The sequence below is a fragment of the Triturus cristatus genome, chromosome 4_1 (assembly GCF_964204655.1).
Source record: "Triturus cristatus chromosome 4_1, aTriCri1.1, whole genome shotgun sequence".
Taxonomy (NCBI): Eukaryota; Metazoa; Chordata; class Amphibia; order Caudata; family Salamandridae; genus Triturus; species Triturus cristatus.
In genome coordinates, this window is record NC_140585.1 from 37642871 (window position 1) to 37660712 (window position 17842).

The window sequence follows — 17842 nt, forward strand, 5'->3', positions numbered from 1 at the left end:
CCAGGGTCCACAGTAGGGGAGCCCCCTCAATACATGGGATCCTACATCCAACACTGGAATCGGTGTTGGGGTAGGATTCCAACATGTTAGATACCAAACATGACCAGTTTTGGTGCAGCCAATATATAGTTCGACATCTCGTACTTGACTTGATGTCCACTACATGAATTAAATGGCTGACCGCATTTGCAAAGCCTGGAGAATCGACTCCGGGGTTTGTAGAGGGGCCCTGTTCATGCAGGAGCTCCATCATATTTGTAACCAAGCACCCTGCCCTGAGGACTGAAGAGCCTGCCATAGGGGGGACTGATAGGTTTTAAGTGCAGTGACCTCAGTTATAAAGAAATGTATATCCGTTATAAGAGGAGCTAGCGCAACGTACACAGGCTGCAATGGCAGTCCTGTAGTCACAGGTTGAGTGGTCTCTCATGGGTAGTATAATTCATGTTGCAGCCCACAGGAGACCCCTGGTGTACCTATGCGCTGGGTACCTTAGCACCTCGTACTAGGGACTTACAGGGATACACCAGTAGCCAATTGGGAAGGTACCAAAGTACTTAACATTGTCAAATATCGGGAGGAAGCACAGTGACTGTGATCCCAGTCAAAAAACAGAATAACGCCAGCAAAAAGTGGGGGGGGTAACCATGAAAGCAGATCCTACTTTCTCACAGTAGCACACTGTCATTATAAGCCCATTGCCCACTAAAATGGCCACAAAATTCTCACTGAAATGCAGCTTTACTGATAAAACTTTGTATTGCACAAATTGTGATTAATTCAGGTTTCAGCAAATATTTATAATTTGCCTATCAATTAAATTGTCTTGATATGTTTAGATCCTATTAAAATATGTGTTCCAAACACACTTTAGAATTTAAAAAAAAATGTGCTTCATTTGTGCTGTTCAAACTGCTAGTGTATTTTGAAATATTTGTGCCTGTTCATTTACAGGTATTCAAAATGGTGTGTGTTAGAAAAAAACTGACATTCTACAGCTTTTCCTTTTGCTTGAAGTCTCCCAGCAAGACTGTCAGATAGTTCACTTCACAAAATACTTTTACTTTGTAGTCAGAGAAAGTGAAAGAACACCAATGTCTAAATTAAACGAATAAGCAGCATTTTGTCGGAAGACATAGCCAGACATTTGGCATCTTCTTTGAACAGACCACGAATGTGACAAGATAAAAATAAAATGTAAAGGCATCTTTATTCCCCATTCACCTTCTGAACTCCATCATAGTTATTTTGGGGCAGCACCTCTACATCCAGCGCCTATGCGCGCACAGCACTTGCAGACCACATCGACGCCGTAAAAAGCTGCAGCAAGTACATTTTTGACATCATCAAAGATATCACCATGCCTTTTGCTGCCCCAGCAACATCCCCTCCTCACAACATTTTTGTTACAAGCTCTTGCAATTCTTCTGAAAAAAAATCACTGCCACGTACAGCAACTTAAACCTTCAACCAGATCCCGTCACTGTTGCAACCGACTTCCCACAAACCTCGACCACTGCTACCATGAAGACTATTCACTGGATGACCCCATCGTACTCTTGCCCCCACTAGACCTTCCCACTAGACCCTCCGCCACATACCTGGACACCTGGAAACATGCCACCATCACATCCCTGCACAAGAAACCATCCACTGACCCAACCACAGTCTCCAACAACAGACCTGTATCCCTCCTAGCATACCCAGCCAAGGTCTTGGAGAAAATAATCAACCACTGTCTCATGGGCTAACTCAGTAACCACCAGCTGCTCGACAGCACACAGTCAACATTCAGGCCCAACCACAGTACAGAAGCAGCACACATCGACCCCACAGACAACATCTGCATGATCCTTGACAGAGAAGACATGGCAGCCCTCATCTCCTTGACCTCTGTGCAACATTAACATTGTCTCACACTTCATCCTATTGATGCGCCTGCACAAGATTGGCATCCAAGGGCCCACTTTTCACTGAATCTGCTCCTTTTTAAAGGCTAGAACACATGCTGCCAGCATGGCACCTTAATCCTCGTCAGACCGCCCCCACCCTTTACACCGCATACATGATCCTTCTAGCCAATGTCATCTACGCACACAACCTCAACATACTCTTCTAAGGCAACAACATGTAACTTTCCCTCTCGGATACTACCCCCAACACAAGAAACAAGTTCACTGCCTGTATGACCAAACTATCTCAAGCTCAACACTGACAAGACAGAAGGAGTGATCTTTGCCACGGGAGTCCAACTGGTGACCGGCCAAACTCGTACCCACTCCCACACTTAGCAACCATGCTAGGAACCTTGGAATCATCCTCCATAGAAAGCAGGACATGGCTGCACAAGTCAACCCTAGCACTCTAACCTGCATCCAACACTGAGCATGCTGAGGAAGATCTTTAAATGGTTGGCAACCAGCACCAGTTAAACGGTCACCCAGGCCCTGGTAACCAGCAGGCTGAAACATGGGAACACTCTATGATGGGATCACCAAGCAGCTCACCACCCAGAACTCGGCAGCCAGACTCATCCTCAACCTCCCACACAGAACTCACATCACACCACCACTCATGGAGCTCCACTGGCTCGCCATACACAAACACACTCATTTCAAACTGCTTATACACACATTCAAGGCACTAGACAACGTAGGCCCCACCTACCTGAACAGTCACATGTCCTCTCCTGCCTCGAGTGGTCGCTCCCCTGCCTGCTTGCTGCTGAAAGGCGGTATTGTGCTACAAAGCTGAGTGATTCATTGATTGTAATAGCGCCATAGCGTTTCAGCGTTTCAGAGTTGCGGTACTTTATATTTGCATAGCGAAAAGATTTTAGAGCGTGTGAGCATTTAATTATTTATTTAAACAGCGCCAGGAATCATTATCATTTCCCACCGCCTGGTCACTGCTTCACCGGATGCTTGCTTGGTCGCTCCATTACTTTCCTGCATTGTGTAATTGACATCGTGTGCTATCGGCGCCCTGCTCTGCCCTCCCCTCCATTTTGGCTCTGTTACTGTTGTTGTTGTTCCCTTGAGCCCGCCACGCCTCCCAGCTGAGCCGCCCTCGCCCCTCCCCCTCCACTATCCATATATGACAGTTGTTCCCGCGCGCAGCGTTCACGCGCAGCGCCCGCGCCCAACCCGCGCCGAAGGTGCGCCAAAGGTAAGCCCGTCTACGCCCGTCCGCGCCTGGACCGCGCCCAGCGCCAGACCCCCTGCCCCTCGCGCTGCCCAGCCCCCCCGCATTACCTACGATGCCGCCTCCCTCCTAGCCCTTAACCCCGGTCGCGCCCCCAACTGCGTCCAAGCCGCCCCTGGACAAACTCACGGTCCTTTCTCCTGCTTCTCCTGCAAATTCAGCGGCACCAACAACATCTCCACTACGACCACACCACAGATACCCGACCCCAACCACCTACAATGCATCTTGCTCAACACCCGATCGGTCCACAGGCACGCCATCGACCTATGGAATCTACTAGACACCACTTCTCCGGACATCGCCTTCCTTACGGAAACATGGATGAACGCTTCCTCCGCACCAGACATCACCATTGCCATCCCTGAAGACTATAAGATCACTCGCAAAGACCGTACCAGCCACACAGGAGGAGGAATCGCCATCGTCCATAAGAAATCCATCCGCATCTCAACCAGCTCCGACGCCAACCTCGCCAACTCCGAACACCTTCACTTCCAGATCCACACCGACCCCAAGACCACACTCAGAGGCACACTCCTCTACAGGCCACCAGGACCCCGCGCAAAATTCAGTGAAGACATCACGGACTTCATCACCCCACACGCGCTCCCCTCCAAAGAATACATCCTTCTGGGAGACCTAAACTTTCACCTCGAAAAGATCAACGACCACAACACCGCCACCCTCGTGGACAACCTCGCCAACCTCGGACTTAAACAACTGGTCACTTCCCCCACCCACATCGCAGGTCACACACTCGACCCCATCTTCACCTCCAGCAATCATGTCTCCTTCAGCCACACTACGGATCTCATCTGGACTGACCACAGCTGCGTCCACTTCACCTACAACAAGCCCAAACCCACCAACCACCTCCAACCAACTCTGCAAAGAAACTGGAACAAAATCACCACGGACCAAATCTCCGCATTACTCCTTCAAAACACCCCAGCCCTCTCTTCTAACGTTAACGAAGCCGCCGCCAACCTCACCCTATGGCTATCCAACACCGCTGATACCTTAGCTCCACTGAAAAAACGTCAAAACAAACCCGGCAACAAGAAGGCCTCATGGTTCAACGATGAGCTTAAGAAATCCAAGAAACTCTGCCGCTCCCTCGAAAAGGCCTGGAAAAAAGACCCTACCACCAGCACCAAGGACGCCTTCAAAAACGCCACCCGTACTCACCACCAACTAATCCGAAAAGCCAAGAAAACAGCATTCAAGGATCGACTTGACAACAACGCCCACAACAGCAAGGAACTTTTCAACATCGTCAAGGAATTCTCCAATCCCTCGGCCAACTCCAACGACATCACCCCCTCTCAAACCCTCTGCGACTCCCTAGCCTCATTTTTCCACAACAAGATTGCAGACATCCACAACAGCTTTGACAACCAACCCGGAAACCAACCCACCCCACCATCTGCTGTACACCTTCCCCCCGTGAACACCCTTAACGCCTGGAACCCAATCTCCACTGAGGACACCATCCGCCTGATGAATTCCATCCACTCAGGATCCCCCACAGACCCATGCCCTCACCACGTCTTCAACAAAGCAGACTCCGTCATAGCACCGCACCTCCGAGACGTCATCAACTGCTCCTTCAACTCCGCTACCTTCCCAGAAGACTGGAAACACGCTGAACTCACTGCCCTCCTGAAAAAACCCACAGCAGACCCCACCGAACTCAAAAATTACCGCCCCATCTCGCTTCTTCCATTTCCGGCCAAAGTCATCGAGAAAGCTGTCAACAACCAGCTCGCCGCCTTCCTCGAAGCCAACAAATCCCTCGACCCCTCACAATCTGGCTTCCGAGCAAAACACAGCACTGAGACCGCCCTCATCGCAGCAACAGACGACATTCGAACTCTACTGGACAATGGAGACACAGTCGCCCTCATCCTCCTTGACCTCTCTGCAGCATTCGACACAGTCTGCCACAGCACCCTTTTACAGCGCCTCAGAAACATCGGGATCCAAGGAAAAGCACTTGATTGGATCACCTCGTTCCTCACCGGAAGAACCCAGAGAGTCCGCCTTCCACCATTCAAGTCCGAGGCCTATGAAGTCATCTGCGGCGTACCACAAGGATCCTCACTCAGTCCCACCCTCTTCAACGTATACATGAGCCCCCTCGCGGCCATCGCACGCCATCACAACCTCAACATCATCTCTTACGCGGATGACACCCAACTTATCCTTTCTCTCACCAATGACCCCAGCACCGCCAAAACTAACCTACACGAAGGAATGAAAGAAGTTGCCGAATGGATGAAACACAGCCGTCTGAAACTGAACTCAGACAAAACTGAAGTACTCATTCTAGGTACGTCCCCCTCTTCATGGGACGACTCCTGGTGGCCGGAAGCCCTCGGAAAAGCACCCATCCCGACGGACCACGCACGGAACCTAGGCGTCATCCTGGATTCCTCACTCTCAATGAACAGACAAGTCAGCGCCGTATCCTCTTCCTGCTTCAACATTCTTCGCATGCTCAGAAAAACATTTCGCTGGATCCCCACCGAAACAAGGAAAACTGTCACCCACGCTCTGGTCACGAGCCGACTGGACTACGGAAACACCCTCTACGCAGGTACTACCGCAAAACTCCAGAAGAAACTCCAACGAATCCAAAACGCCTCAGCCAGAATCATATTAGACATCCCACGCAACGAACACATCTCTGGTCACCTCAAAGACCTCCACTGGCTACCCGTCAATAAGAGGATCACTTTCAGACTGCTTACCCACGCACACAAATCACTCTACGACATCGGACCAGAATGCCTCAACTCACGTCTGTCCTTTTACACCCCCTCCCGCCAACTACGCTCTTCCAGCCAAGCCCTCGCCACTATCCCTCGCATCAACAAGACCACCATGGGAGGCAGATCCTTTTCTTACCTGGCTGCTAAAACATGGAACTCTCTCCCCGCATACCTTCGCCTCACCCAGAACCACCTAGCATTCAGAAAGCAACTTAAAACCTGGATATTTGAAAGGTAATCCTCCTCCCCTTCCTAAGCGCCTTGAAACCCTATGGGTATGTAGTGCGCTATATAAGTTTTGTGACTTGACTTGACTTGACACAGACACCTCTGCTCTGCAGGACTCCTACCTGCACACACTCCATGCCTACACAGAACCAGATCAGAAGCACAGACGTTTGCTTACATCACTCCTAAAGTGTGGAACGACCTTCCACTTCACAACAGAGCCTCCTCCTCCCTCCACAACTTGAACAGCACAAGAAGCTGAATGCCTGCCTTTTCAATTAACCAACCTACCCTAGGCAGGGCTAAGCACGCACAGCTGCTCGGTGCCAGGATACCCTCAGAAGTGATAGTGTGTGTTACAAATACACTAGAGGTATAGGGGAATGTTTCAATCTCAGAAGTTTCATAGCCTGTGCACTTTGCTGACTTTGGCATTACTGCCTCCTTGTCTCCCTCCTTTGCAAGCCAGTACACTTTCTACATCTGTCTTTACTGCTCAGCTTCCTTTACTGTCCCCCTATTTAATCACCTTCTCCAGCTTTGCTACCTACATTTTCCCCACCTCCATCCTCACTGCTAGATACTTGTCTTAAGCTCAACATTCAAGGTATCACGCCCTCTTATTCTGCATTCTTGTCCTGTACCCTCCCTCACTACATCCTAGTTTATTACCCCATGTTTTAATACATCTCATACATTTACTATCCCACATGTCCTCACTTCTACATCTACTCTAACAATACGACAGCACTCTTTACTGCCATCTCCCAGCTCTTCATCATTCATTACTACCAGATACTTCCACTTCTCCCTACTGTCCCATCTTTACCCAAACGTCCATGAATTTCCCTCACCCACCACTCTTCATCCTGTCCTCTGAAACTGACACTTCACTGACCCACCCTCCCTTCTCCATTTGCTGCTTCCTGCCCCAGTCACCTCCTTCCTTACTGCTCCTGGCTGCCCTAACACCTTATAAAGCAAGTCAGACCTCTGGTCTGAGACCTGCTCTCTCCCCAGCAGCTCCGCTGTGTGTGCCTCGCCGCTGACCCCGTTCGACTCCACCTGGTAGGTGTTCGAGGCCGCTGTTGGCGGGTCCTGTGCCCGTTTTTTAGTCTGGTCAGTACCCCTTGTTTGTGCCTTGTACTGCTTTAGTTTTTTAAGTTGTTGTGCCCTGTGCTGTCCTGTTTAGCCAGTTTTTGCCACTTTCGGCGCCCCCGTGCCTGTCTGTTCCCTGCCGCTGCTGCCTCTGTGGTCACTCCCCCTTGCCAGTTCCCGTTCCCACTTCCCAGCTGCACGTCCCTCCCCCCTTCCCTATTTGATGGCGGCTGCGGTGGGGCAGCGCAAGCAAGACCTCCAACCTCTGGTCGGAGACCTGTTCTCTCCCCAGCAGCTTCGCTGTGTGTGCCTCGCCGCTGACCCTGTTTGCTTTCACCTGGTAGGTGTTCGAGGCCGCTGCTGTCCGCTCCTGTGCTGTGCCCATTTTTCAGCCTGGTCAGTGCCCCTTGTTTGTGCCTTGTACTGCTTTTGTTTTTTTAAGTTGTTGTGCCCTGTGCTGTTCTGTTTAGCCAGTTTTTGCCACTTTCTGCACCCCTGTGCCAGTCTCCTCCCTGCCGCTGCTGCAGCCCCTGCCCCCTGCGGGTTCCGGTTCCCGCCTCCCAGCTACATGCCCCTCCCTTTCCTATGTAATGGTGGCCGCTGCGTGGTCGTGCAGCGGACGCGTGCTGCGGGCACGGCAATGGTGCGCCACAGGCAAGCCCGTCTGCGCCCGTCCATGACCTGACTGTGACCATCGCCAGAACCCTTGGATCTCTGACCACTCACCACTACGACCCAGCCGCCCTCCTCACACTCAACCCAGGAAGAAACAAGAACTGCAAGCTGGCCACGCCAAACACCATCCACGGTCAGTTCTCCTGCAGCCACTGCTGCCAAACCTTGGCCTCCGACCACACCCCCCTCCCCCAGACTCCACCCACACGACGAACGCCAACTACTCCGGTACCTTACATTGCATCCTCCTCAACGTGCGCTCCCTGCACAGACATGCTGTAGAGATCTGGGACCTCCTCGACACCCTCTCGCCAGATGTCGCCTTCTTCACGGTAACCTTGACCAACACCTCCTCCGTCCCGAACACCGCCACCGCCATCCCCGATGGATACAAGATCCAGAGGTAGGACCGCCCACAGGGCCCAGGAGGGGGAGTCGCCATCGCACACAACAGCTCCCTCTGACTCTCCACCTCCAGCACGAGCAACTCCCTCTCTAACACCGAACACCTCCGCTTCCAGATCCAGACCAGGCTCAAAACCAATCTGCATGGCACCCTAGCCTACCGACCACAGGGCCTTGTGCCTCCTTCACCACCACCATTGACAACCTCATTGCACCCCATGCCATTGCCTCCACGGACTATACTCTCATCAGAGACCTGAACCTCCACCTCAACAACCACAACTGAATCCACCGACCTCCTTGACAACCTCGCCAACATTAGACTGAAGCAGCTCGTCACCACCCCCACCCACAAGGCAGCACACACCCTCGACCCAATCTTCGCAGGAAGGGACAAGGTCTGCTTCACCACACCTCGCAACTCATCTGGACAGACCACCACTGCGTACACTTCACCTTTAACACCACCACGACGTAGCTCCCCACGCCGCGCCCACCACGAAGACACTGGGGAAAAGTCTGAGAAGAACTCCTCCACTCCACCCTCATGAACGACCCCACTTCCGCCACAACCGACGCCAACTCCGCAGCCAAGGAGAAGCCTTGAATCTCCAGCTGCGCAAACAAGCTTGCACCCCTCAGCAAATCCAACAGACAGTGCCCTCTGAAGGCCCCCTGGTTCACCACCGACCTCCAAGAAGCCAGACGCTCCTGCAGGCGCGTTGAAAAATGATGGAGAAACAGCAAAGCCACCGAAGACCAGACCTCCTACAAAAACGCCATGACAGAATACCACCAACGCATAAGAGCCACCAAGAGGACCTTCATCCGGAACAAAATCCTCACCAATTCCAGCAACCCGAAGGAACTCTTCAACATCATCCAGCAATTCACTAAACCACCCAGTGAAACAACGGATGTCACACCCTCACAGGACCTCTGCGACAAGCTCAGCACCTAGTTCCACCCTCTATGATAAAGTCAGCGAGCAAACCCCCCCCCCCCCCCCCCAACAAGAACGACCAGCCAAACCATCACCACCTGGACCCCAGTCACCACCGAAGAGACCACAACGACCATAAGGAGCACCCACTCATAAGCCCCCACGGACCCCTGCCTGCTGCACATCTTCCATAGAGCCTCTGAACTACGCCACACCATCAACACCACCTTCAAAACCGGCATTTTTCATGATGACTGAAAACAGGCAGAGGTCATGCCCGGCTCAAGAAACCCTCCGCCGACCCGTCGGACCTGAAGATCTACCACCCCATCTCTCTCCTCCCTTTTTCAGCCAAGGTCACTGAGAAAATCATTAACGCCCAGATTACCACCTTCATCAAAGAGAACAACATCATTGACTCTTCCCAGTCCAGATTCCGAAGAAACCACAGCACCAAGACCACCCTCCTTTCTGCCACAGATGACATCCACGCACTCCTTGACCAGGGCCACACCGTAGCTCCTACTAGACCTCTCCGCAGCTTTCGACACCGTCTCCCACCGTACTCTCGCTGCCAGACTACAAGACGCCAGAAGAAGAGGAGCCGCCCTCTACTGGATCCTCTCCTTTCTTTCCGGCAGAACCCAAAGGATCAGACTCCTGCCCTTCCTCTCCGAACCCACCGAAATCAACTGCTGAGTACCCCAGGGATCATCGTTCAGCTCCATGCTCTTCAATATCTACATGCCCCCCCCCCCTCGTCACCATCCTCAGACAGCACAGACTCAGCATAGTATCCTACGCAGACGCCACCCAGCTCATCTTCTCCCTCACGAAGGACCCTGAAGCAAGCAGACTCAGTTTCCAGGAAGGAATCAAGGATGTGGCAGACTGGATGAGCAGCAGCTGCCTTAAGCTCAACTCGGACAAGACCGAGGTTCTCGTCCTCGGATCATACCCCGCAGCATGGAACAACACCTGGTGGCCACCCGCCCTCGGAAACCCACCAACACCCACAGACCATGTCCGAAGCATCTGCATAATCCTCGACTCTTCCCTCGCCATGACTCCCAGATCAACGCCCTCGCCTCCACCTGTTTCAATTCCCTCCGCATCCTCTGCAAGACCTTCAAGTGGATCCCCCCACAAGCCAGAAAGACAGTCACCCACTCACTCATAACCAGCAGACTGGACTACGGGAACGCCCTCTACGCTGGAATCAACAAATCCCTGCTACAGCGTGGCCAGACTCACCCTCGGCATCCCCCGACAACAGCACATGACACTACACCGATGAGATCTCCACTGGCTCCCCATCAAGAAGAGAGTAACGTTCAAGCTACTTGCCCACTTCCGCCTTCAAATCACTCCGCAACATCAGACCCAAATACCTCAACGACAGAGTCTGCTTCCACGTACCCAAAAGAAACTTCAGCTCAGCTGATCTCGCCCTGGCAGAATCCCCACGCATCTGCAGATCCAGAGCGGGTGGAAGAGCCTTCTTCTACTTCACTGGCAAGGCCTGGAATGAACTCCCAGTCGACACTCTGCACACCTTCAGAAAGAGCCTAAAGATCTGGCTCTTCGGGCCAATCCCGGAGCAGCACCCCCTCCCCCCCCTCTCAGCACCTTGAGACCCTCACAGGTGAGTAGTGCGCTTTAAAATTCCCCGATTTATATAACGTCACGTCCTCCTACGCCACAAGTACTTCCCATGAGCCTCTCTTGCTTCGCTTTTTATTGTTTGCGAGTATCCCACAATACCTTCCCTACCTCGTTTTCTTACCTCCATGTTTCTTGATGTTATCCACCCCATGACAACACATTTTTTTAATACGGCCTCCCCGCATCCTTCTTTACTGTCCTTGCCCTTTCACTCTCCTGCTTTTACCTTAATATGTACTTTTCTGCCTCTGCCCAACATCACATTCTTGTTAAGACTCATTCCTTTCTACAGTCTTCTCTTCATGCTCCTCTTGCACTGCCCTCCCTCACAGCCACCTTTTCTCCTTTATCTCTTCTTTTACTGGTCCTTTCCTCTAACTTCAACATTTCTGGGCTCCTGCCCTCTCCACCCCCTCTTTCACTGCACTGCCTCCCTTATCACCCAGCCGCAAGCACCATCAACTCATCCGAGCCACCAAAAGGACCTCCTTCAAGGAACGCATCGACAACAACGCACACAACAGCAAAGAGCTCTTCAACATCGTGAAGGAACTCTCCAACCCCAGCTTCAGCTCCAATGACATCCCGCCGTCACAAGACCTATGACACTCCTTAGCCACCTTCTTTCACCGCAAGATTGCAGACAACCACGACAGCTTCAACGCCCAGACCCTCCCTACAGCCGCCGACACAGCAGACTCACCACCCCCTAGCCTCACCAACCGCCTGATCTCCTGGACCCACGTCAACGACGATGACACCATCAAGACCCTGAACACCATCCACTCCGGCTCACCATCCCGACCCCTGCCCTCACAACATCTTCAACAAAGCAAACCGCATCATCGCACCCCAACTACGGAAGATCATTAACAGCTCCTTCGAGACGCCACCTTCCCGGAAAGCTGGAAGCACGCCGAGATCAACGCCCTACTCAAAAAACCCACAGCGGACCCAAAGGACCTCAAGAACTTCTGGCTCATCTCCCGTCTTCCGCTCCCGGCGAAAGTCATCGAAAAGATTGTCAACAGTCAACTGACCCACTTCCTCGAGGAGAACATCATCCTGGACCCGTCTCAATCTGGATTCCGCAGCAATCACAGCACCAAAACCGCCCTCATCGCTGCAACAGACGACATCAGGACCCTACTGGATAATGGCGAAACCGCGGCCCTCATCCTTGTGGACCTCTCGGCCGCCTTCGACACCGTCTGCCACCACACCCTACGCACACACCTACACGACGCAGGAATACACGACAAAGCCCTGGACCACCTCCTTCCTCACCGACAGAACCCAGAGGGTCCGCCTCGCCCCATTCCGTTCTGAAGCCACCAAGATCATCTGCGGCGTGCCCCAAGGATCATTCCTCAGCCCTACCCTTTTAAACATCTACATGTCACCGCTCGCCAACATCGTCCGCTCGCACAACCTCAACATCGTCTCCTATGCCGACGACACACAACTGACCCTCTCACTCACCAAGAAACCTGTTACCGCCAAAACCAACATCCACGAAGGAATGAAGGCCGTCGCCAACTGGATGCAGAACAGCCGTCTGAAACTTAACTCAGACAAGACATAGGTCCTCAACCTCTGCTCCACTCCATCCGCCTGGGATGTCTCTTGTTGGCCAGCCGCCCTGTGAGCTGAACCCATACACACCCACCAACCACGCACGCAACCTGGGGTTCATCCTGGATTCATCGCTCTCAATGACCCAGCAAGTCAACGCCATCTCCTCCTCCTGTTTCAACACCCTCCACAAGATCTACAGATGGATCCCCACTGGAACCAGAAGGACGGTCACCCAGACCCTCGTCTACAGCAGCATGAACTATGGCAACGCTCTCTATGCAGGAACCACGGCCAAACTCCAGAACGCCTCCGCACGCCTCATCCTCAACATACACCGCCACACCCACATCTACACCCACCTGAAAGACCTGCACTGGCTCCCAGTCAACAAGAGAATCACCTTCAACCTCCTCACCCACGCTCACAAAGCACTCCACAACACCGGACCAGCATACCTCAACAAACAACTCACCTTCTACACCCCGAACCGCCAGCTTCGCTCTGCCGACCTCGCCACCGTCCCACGCCTCCACCGGCGGCAGATCCTTCTCCTACCTCGCCGCCAAGACATGGAACACCCTCCCTACACAGCTGCGACAGACCCAGGACCTGCTGACCTTCAGGAGACTTGTCAAAACCTGGCTGTTCGAGCAGTAGCTGCACTCCAACCCCCCCCCCCCGCCCCAGCGCCTTGAGACCCTCACAGGTGATTAGTGCGCTCTACAAATGTTTGAATGATTGATTGATTTCCTGCACAATGCTACACTTACCACACATTTTCTGCTTCTGCTCTTCTTCACCTCTTCATTTACTGTCTGTGCCCTTCCTGCCCTCCTCCGCATCCACAGCTCCACCCCATCTTCTGTTGCTTTCCTTAACTCTTCATCTGCTCCACCCCCACCACATCGCCAAATCCTTTCCTACTCACTTGCCTCCTTCACCTTGCTCTGTAACATCCCTCACACATTCTTAGCTGTCTCAACAATCCATCACCTTCCCCTTAACTGCCTCAACTCTCATTTGTCTACCTCTTCACTGCACCATACTCACCCTCACCTCTCCTTCACTGACTTTCGTTGCCCCTCATCTCCTACTTGACTGCCCTGTGTCCACCCTCACCTTCTGCTTCACAGGCCCAGCTCTTCACTTCCTTCTTCCCTGCCCCTTGCTCACCACCAATACCTCCTTCACTGCCCCCAAATCACCCTCACATCCACCATTACTGCTGTCTCACCCTCAGCTTCTCCTTCACAGGCCATGCCTTTCTAAACTTCCTCCTTCACTGCCACCTTCTCACCCTTATCTCCTCCTTCACTGCCCCCAACTCACCCTCACCTCCTCCATCCTTCACTGACTTTTGATGCCCCTTATCTGCCCTGTGTCACCCTCACCTTCTCCTTCACAGGCCCTGCCCTTCTTACCTTCCTCCTTCACTGCCACCTGCTCACCCTCACTGCCCTGTGCCCAGCCTCCCCCTACACTGCTCTCTGTCTGACCACAGTAACCTCCTTCTTTACTTCCCTATGCCCTTCTCAACTGACGTCTCCTTTACTGATACATGCTGTCCCTCACTCAGCCATACCCATCCTCATTCCCCCTACCCTCCTCCACTATCCTGCGCTCTCCCTCACCTCCCTCTACACTACCCTCTTGCTTTTTCACTACCCATTGCCCTCCTCCCTTACAGACTCCAGCCCTCCACACAGATCCTCGTCCTGTCCCACACCTACTTCACTGTCCCTGCCTTCCCTCACCTCCTTATTAACCAAGCCCATCAGATCATAACATCATCCATCACTTCCCAATTCTCACTCACCTCCTCTTCATTTGCCCTCTTCCTTCCCCCTCTCCTCCTTTGCGGTCTTCTGCCCTTCACACCACGTGTGCCAGTCCACCTCCCTAACCTCACCCTGCTACCCCTTGCTCTCCATTTCCACCTCCTTAACCACCACCCGCCCTCCACCTCAGCCAGCACCTTACTTTTGTGCTGGTCCCCTTTGGACAGGTGGGTGAGCATGGGGTTCAGCGTGCTGATGAACAGGTAATGCCGGAGCTGCATGACAGACAGCCACACCAGGTGCCATGCGAAGAGCCAGGAGCATGCACAGCTCCGGAAGGATGCCACTGGAGCCTCAGGTGTTGCTGCTGTGGATCAAAGAAGAAAACAAAGAGATAACTACTTACAATGATTATGAGCAGAGCTAAAGTACAGCAGAGGCAAACCAGAGAAAAAAAGACACCTAGAAAATAGCATAAGATGGCAACTGCTAATAAGCAGTACTGCTTCACAGAAGGAAGGTACTTCACTAGGCTACTGGTGACCATCAGCACCACAAACACAGAGTGACCTAGGCTTGTTGACAAACACAAGTAACTTCCAAGGGTAATTATTTAACAGCTTTCAGGAAATCAGCAAGTTGATGTTTCAGTCATATACATCAATATTGTGGACCATCATCAGGGCAAAGTGACAGTTATCTTCAAACAACTTGCTGTTTTGGTATGGAGAGTATTGAAAGGAGCGATGATAGTCTAGAATGGGTCTGAAATCTCTTGGCTACACATGTTTGTCCCCAGACTGACCTATGGGGAGCCAGTTTAGGCTTTGTTGGCTTCATATCTAATTTTATTTGAATAACACTCGATTACTTGCACATTTTCTTCTCTTTAAATTTCCACTTCATGTTTATCAGGATCTATACAGTTAACACGTTGTTATACATTAATTATTTATAAGTTGCAATCTAAGGGTCTGATTAACAAAAATAAACTAACATGTTTGTCTAAGTTTACTCTTTTGGGGTATTCACAAACTAATATTTAATAGTAGCTTTAAGACTGTGGACGCTCCACACTTGTGGCGGAGAACTCCGCATATGAAAAGTTAGGCCTGATCGGATGGGTAGAAATCAACCGACTGACCTCTGCCCATCAGTAAGGGGCCTGGATGGCGCTGACGACCTCGACTGTGGCAATAGAGACGGGAGAGAGGGGCGGCGGCACCTTCACCCAAAACGGCAGCTGGCATGTAAGGTCCAATAACTGGGAGTCGGAGAGTGCACACAGGTTGTATCCCATATGTGGTGTGGGTCGGGCACCTGGTAAACATCCAGGAACACCAATCAAGCCTGCCGCTGCACCCAGCATTGGAGAGTGGCAGTGGCGGGGAAACAGTGGCAGCCTGGTGCCTCTTGTATGTACCTCTTGAGGGGGCCCATAAACAATACTGCAGCCTAGTGGATGACAGTGAGGCGGCTTGGCCATATTAGCGGCACACAAGTTAGGCCATATGTGCTTTTCACGTGTGGGTTTGTATCCCATACTCGTCACCAAGAAATGTGGTATGACACCGAGACTGGCACAAAGAGTAATATGGCTTTGTTGAAGTGAGCCCTTACGGCAGCAACGGAGCATAGGCCAACATCGCCAGCCAAGCTCCAACTGACTCATCAACTGTCGCTCGTGAAACCTCCAAGCATGAACATTCCACGATAATGGAACATGGGGCCGGACGCAGCCAAGCCCAGGAAAACAACTAAGCCTGTTACAACACCTCCCCCCTCCCTTCTACCCAAAACATGAAACAAAGGTACAAAACAGTGAAAGAATGGAAGGAAAAGCATTACAGAATGTGGGGACACAAATAATGAGTGAGTGGGCAATAGTATCAGGTGAGTACATAATCAGCCAAGTAGCAAGGCGGTCTGCGCGACCGGCAAGGGCGGGAATGCTCAGGCCCCAAAGAAGAGGAAGAACTACAGGGAAGTGAACTGGGAGCAACACCTGAGCTACTCCCAGAGCCATCCTCACAACTCCCTGCCAAATTGTTGCCTCTAAGGTCAGCATCGCTCATAAGCCAGAAGTCACTGGCACTGTTGTCAGAACTACTGCCAAGAGGCACAGCTGTTTTGGCTCCCCAGTCGCCTCCTTTGCGATACAACGCAACCATGCGCTTGTTCCATGTGTTGCTATTATCAAGCAAGACATAGTTCTTGAAAGCTTGCTTCACTCTGGCCCCCAGAACTTGGACAGCCCTTCCGTGTCTTATTTTTACCCAGTCACCAGCGCATACACTCTTCGCGTTGGGACTGCCACTAGGTCCCTTGATGGTTGTTGACTTGGAAGAGACAAGCCAGGTGGGTAAGAGTTTGGTGCCCGGCTTCCTACCCCGCATTTTCCCAAAAGGGGAGATACCAGTTACACTATGCGCAGTGGTGCGATGCGCCCAAACCATTTCACCAACCAATTTTCTCACACTCTTCCTACTCTGGATGGCCATGGAGATGGTGTCCTTAACCAAGCGATTGGCACGTTCCACCATGCCATTGGCCTGAGGGTTGTAGAAGGCAGCGCGGTGATGTGTGATACCACACTTAACAAGAAAATCCCTTATTTCTTGCGAAACAAGTTGAGTGGCATTATCCGTGATAAGGATGCGGGGGAGACCCTCCTCTTGAAACACCAGTTTGAGCTTCTCAACAGCCTTGCGAGTCGTCATATCAGACATAAAACGTACAATCAGCCATTTGGAGTGTACATCGACCATAACCAAAGCATTCCTCAACCTCTCCTCCGCACCACGCATGGGCCCAATGAAGTCTAAACAAACTGTACTCCATGGTTGCCCAGGATCTTCAATGTTCTCAAAAGAGGCCTGATGACAGGTCTTAAGCCTTTTTTCACTCTCCAAGCACACCTCACATTTGATTATCCAATTGGTAATCTGCTTGTCCATGCGAGACCACCAGAAATTTTCATGAACTCACTTCTTGGTTTGACTGAGATGTCCCTTATGGGCAAGCCCAATAATCTTGGGCCTTAAACTACAGGGAGGTACGGATTTGTCATTCCTCATCAAAACCTTAGATTCAGTAATGCTCAATTCATCCAAAATCTTAATGAATGGTCGTGCAGAGAGGGTTACAGTGCTTTCTCGTCTACCACCAGAGACGAACATGCGTTCAACATCCTTGAGAGTGGAGTCTTGATCCATACACTTGTACCACTCATCTGCCGAAAATTCCCCATCCACACACTCCTCCACACCGCACAAGGAGGCTACAGCTCCATCCTGTCCCCCATTGGGACTTTAACTCTAACCACCCTTGCTCCTGAGAGACAAACAAGACAAGCAGTCAACTTGTGCATTTTTCCAGCGTGGAATGTGAGATGCCTGGTACCTGTATTCTTGGGGCGTAGAGGCAAGTCTGGCTAATCTGGCTGAGCCTTTACCGGCTCCTTCCTGGACTTAGCACTTTAATCAAGGGCT

General features: G+C 51.9%; 1 protein-coding gene across 3 annotated transcripts in view; it reads right to left on the minus strand.

Annotated features, from left to right (window-relative positions):
* Window positions 1–17842, minus strand: part of LOC146839398 (equilibrative nucleobase transporter 1-like) — a 470932-nt gene that overhangs the window by 63368 nt on the left and 389722 nt on the right. For all 3 annotated transcript variants that reach the window (XM_085651434.1, XM_085651432.1, XM_085651433.1), the window contains exon 9: window positions 14554–14718. In XM_085651434.1, coding sequence (XP_085507560.1) covers window positions 14554–14718 — 165 coding nt within the window. The remainder of the gene's footprint in view (window positions 1–14553; window positions 14719–17842) is intronic.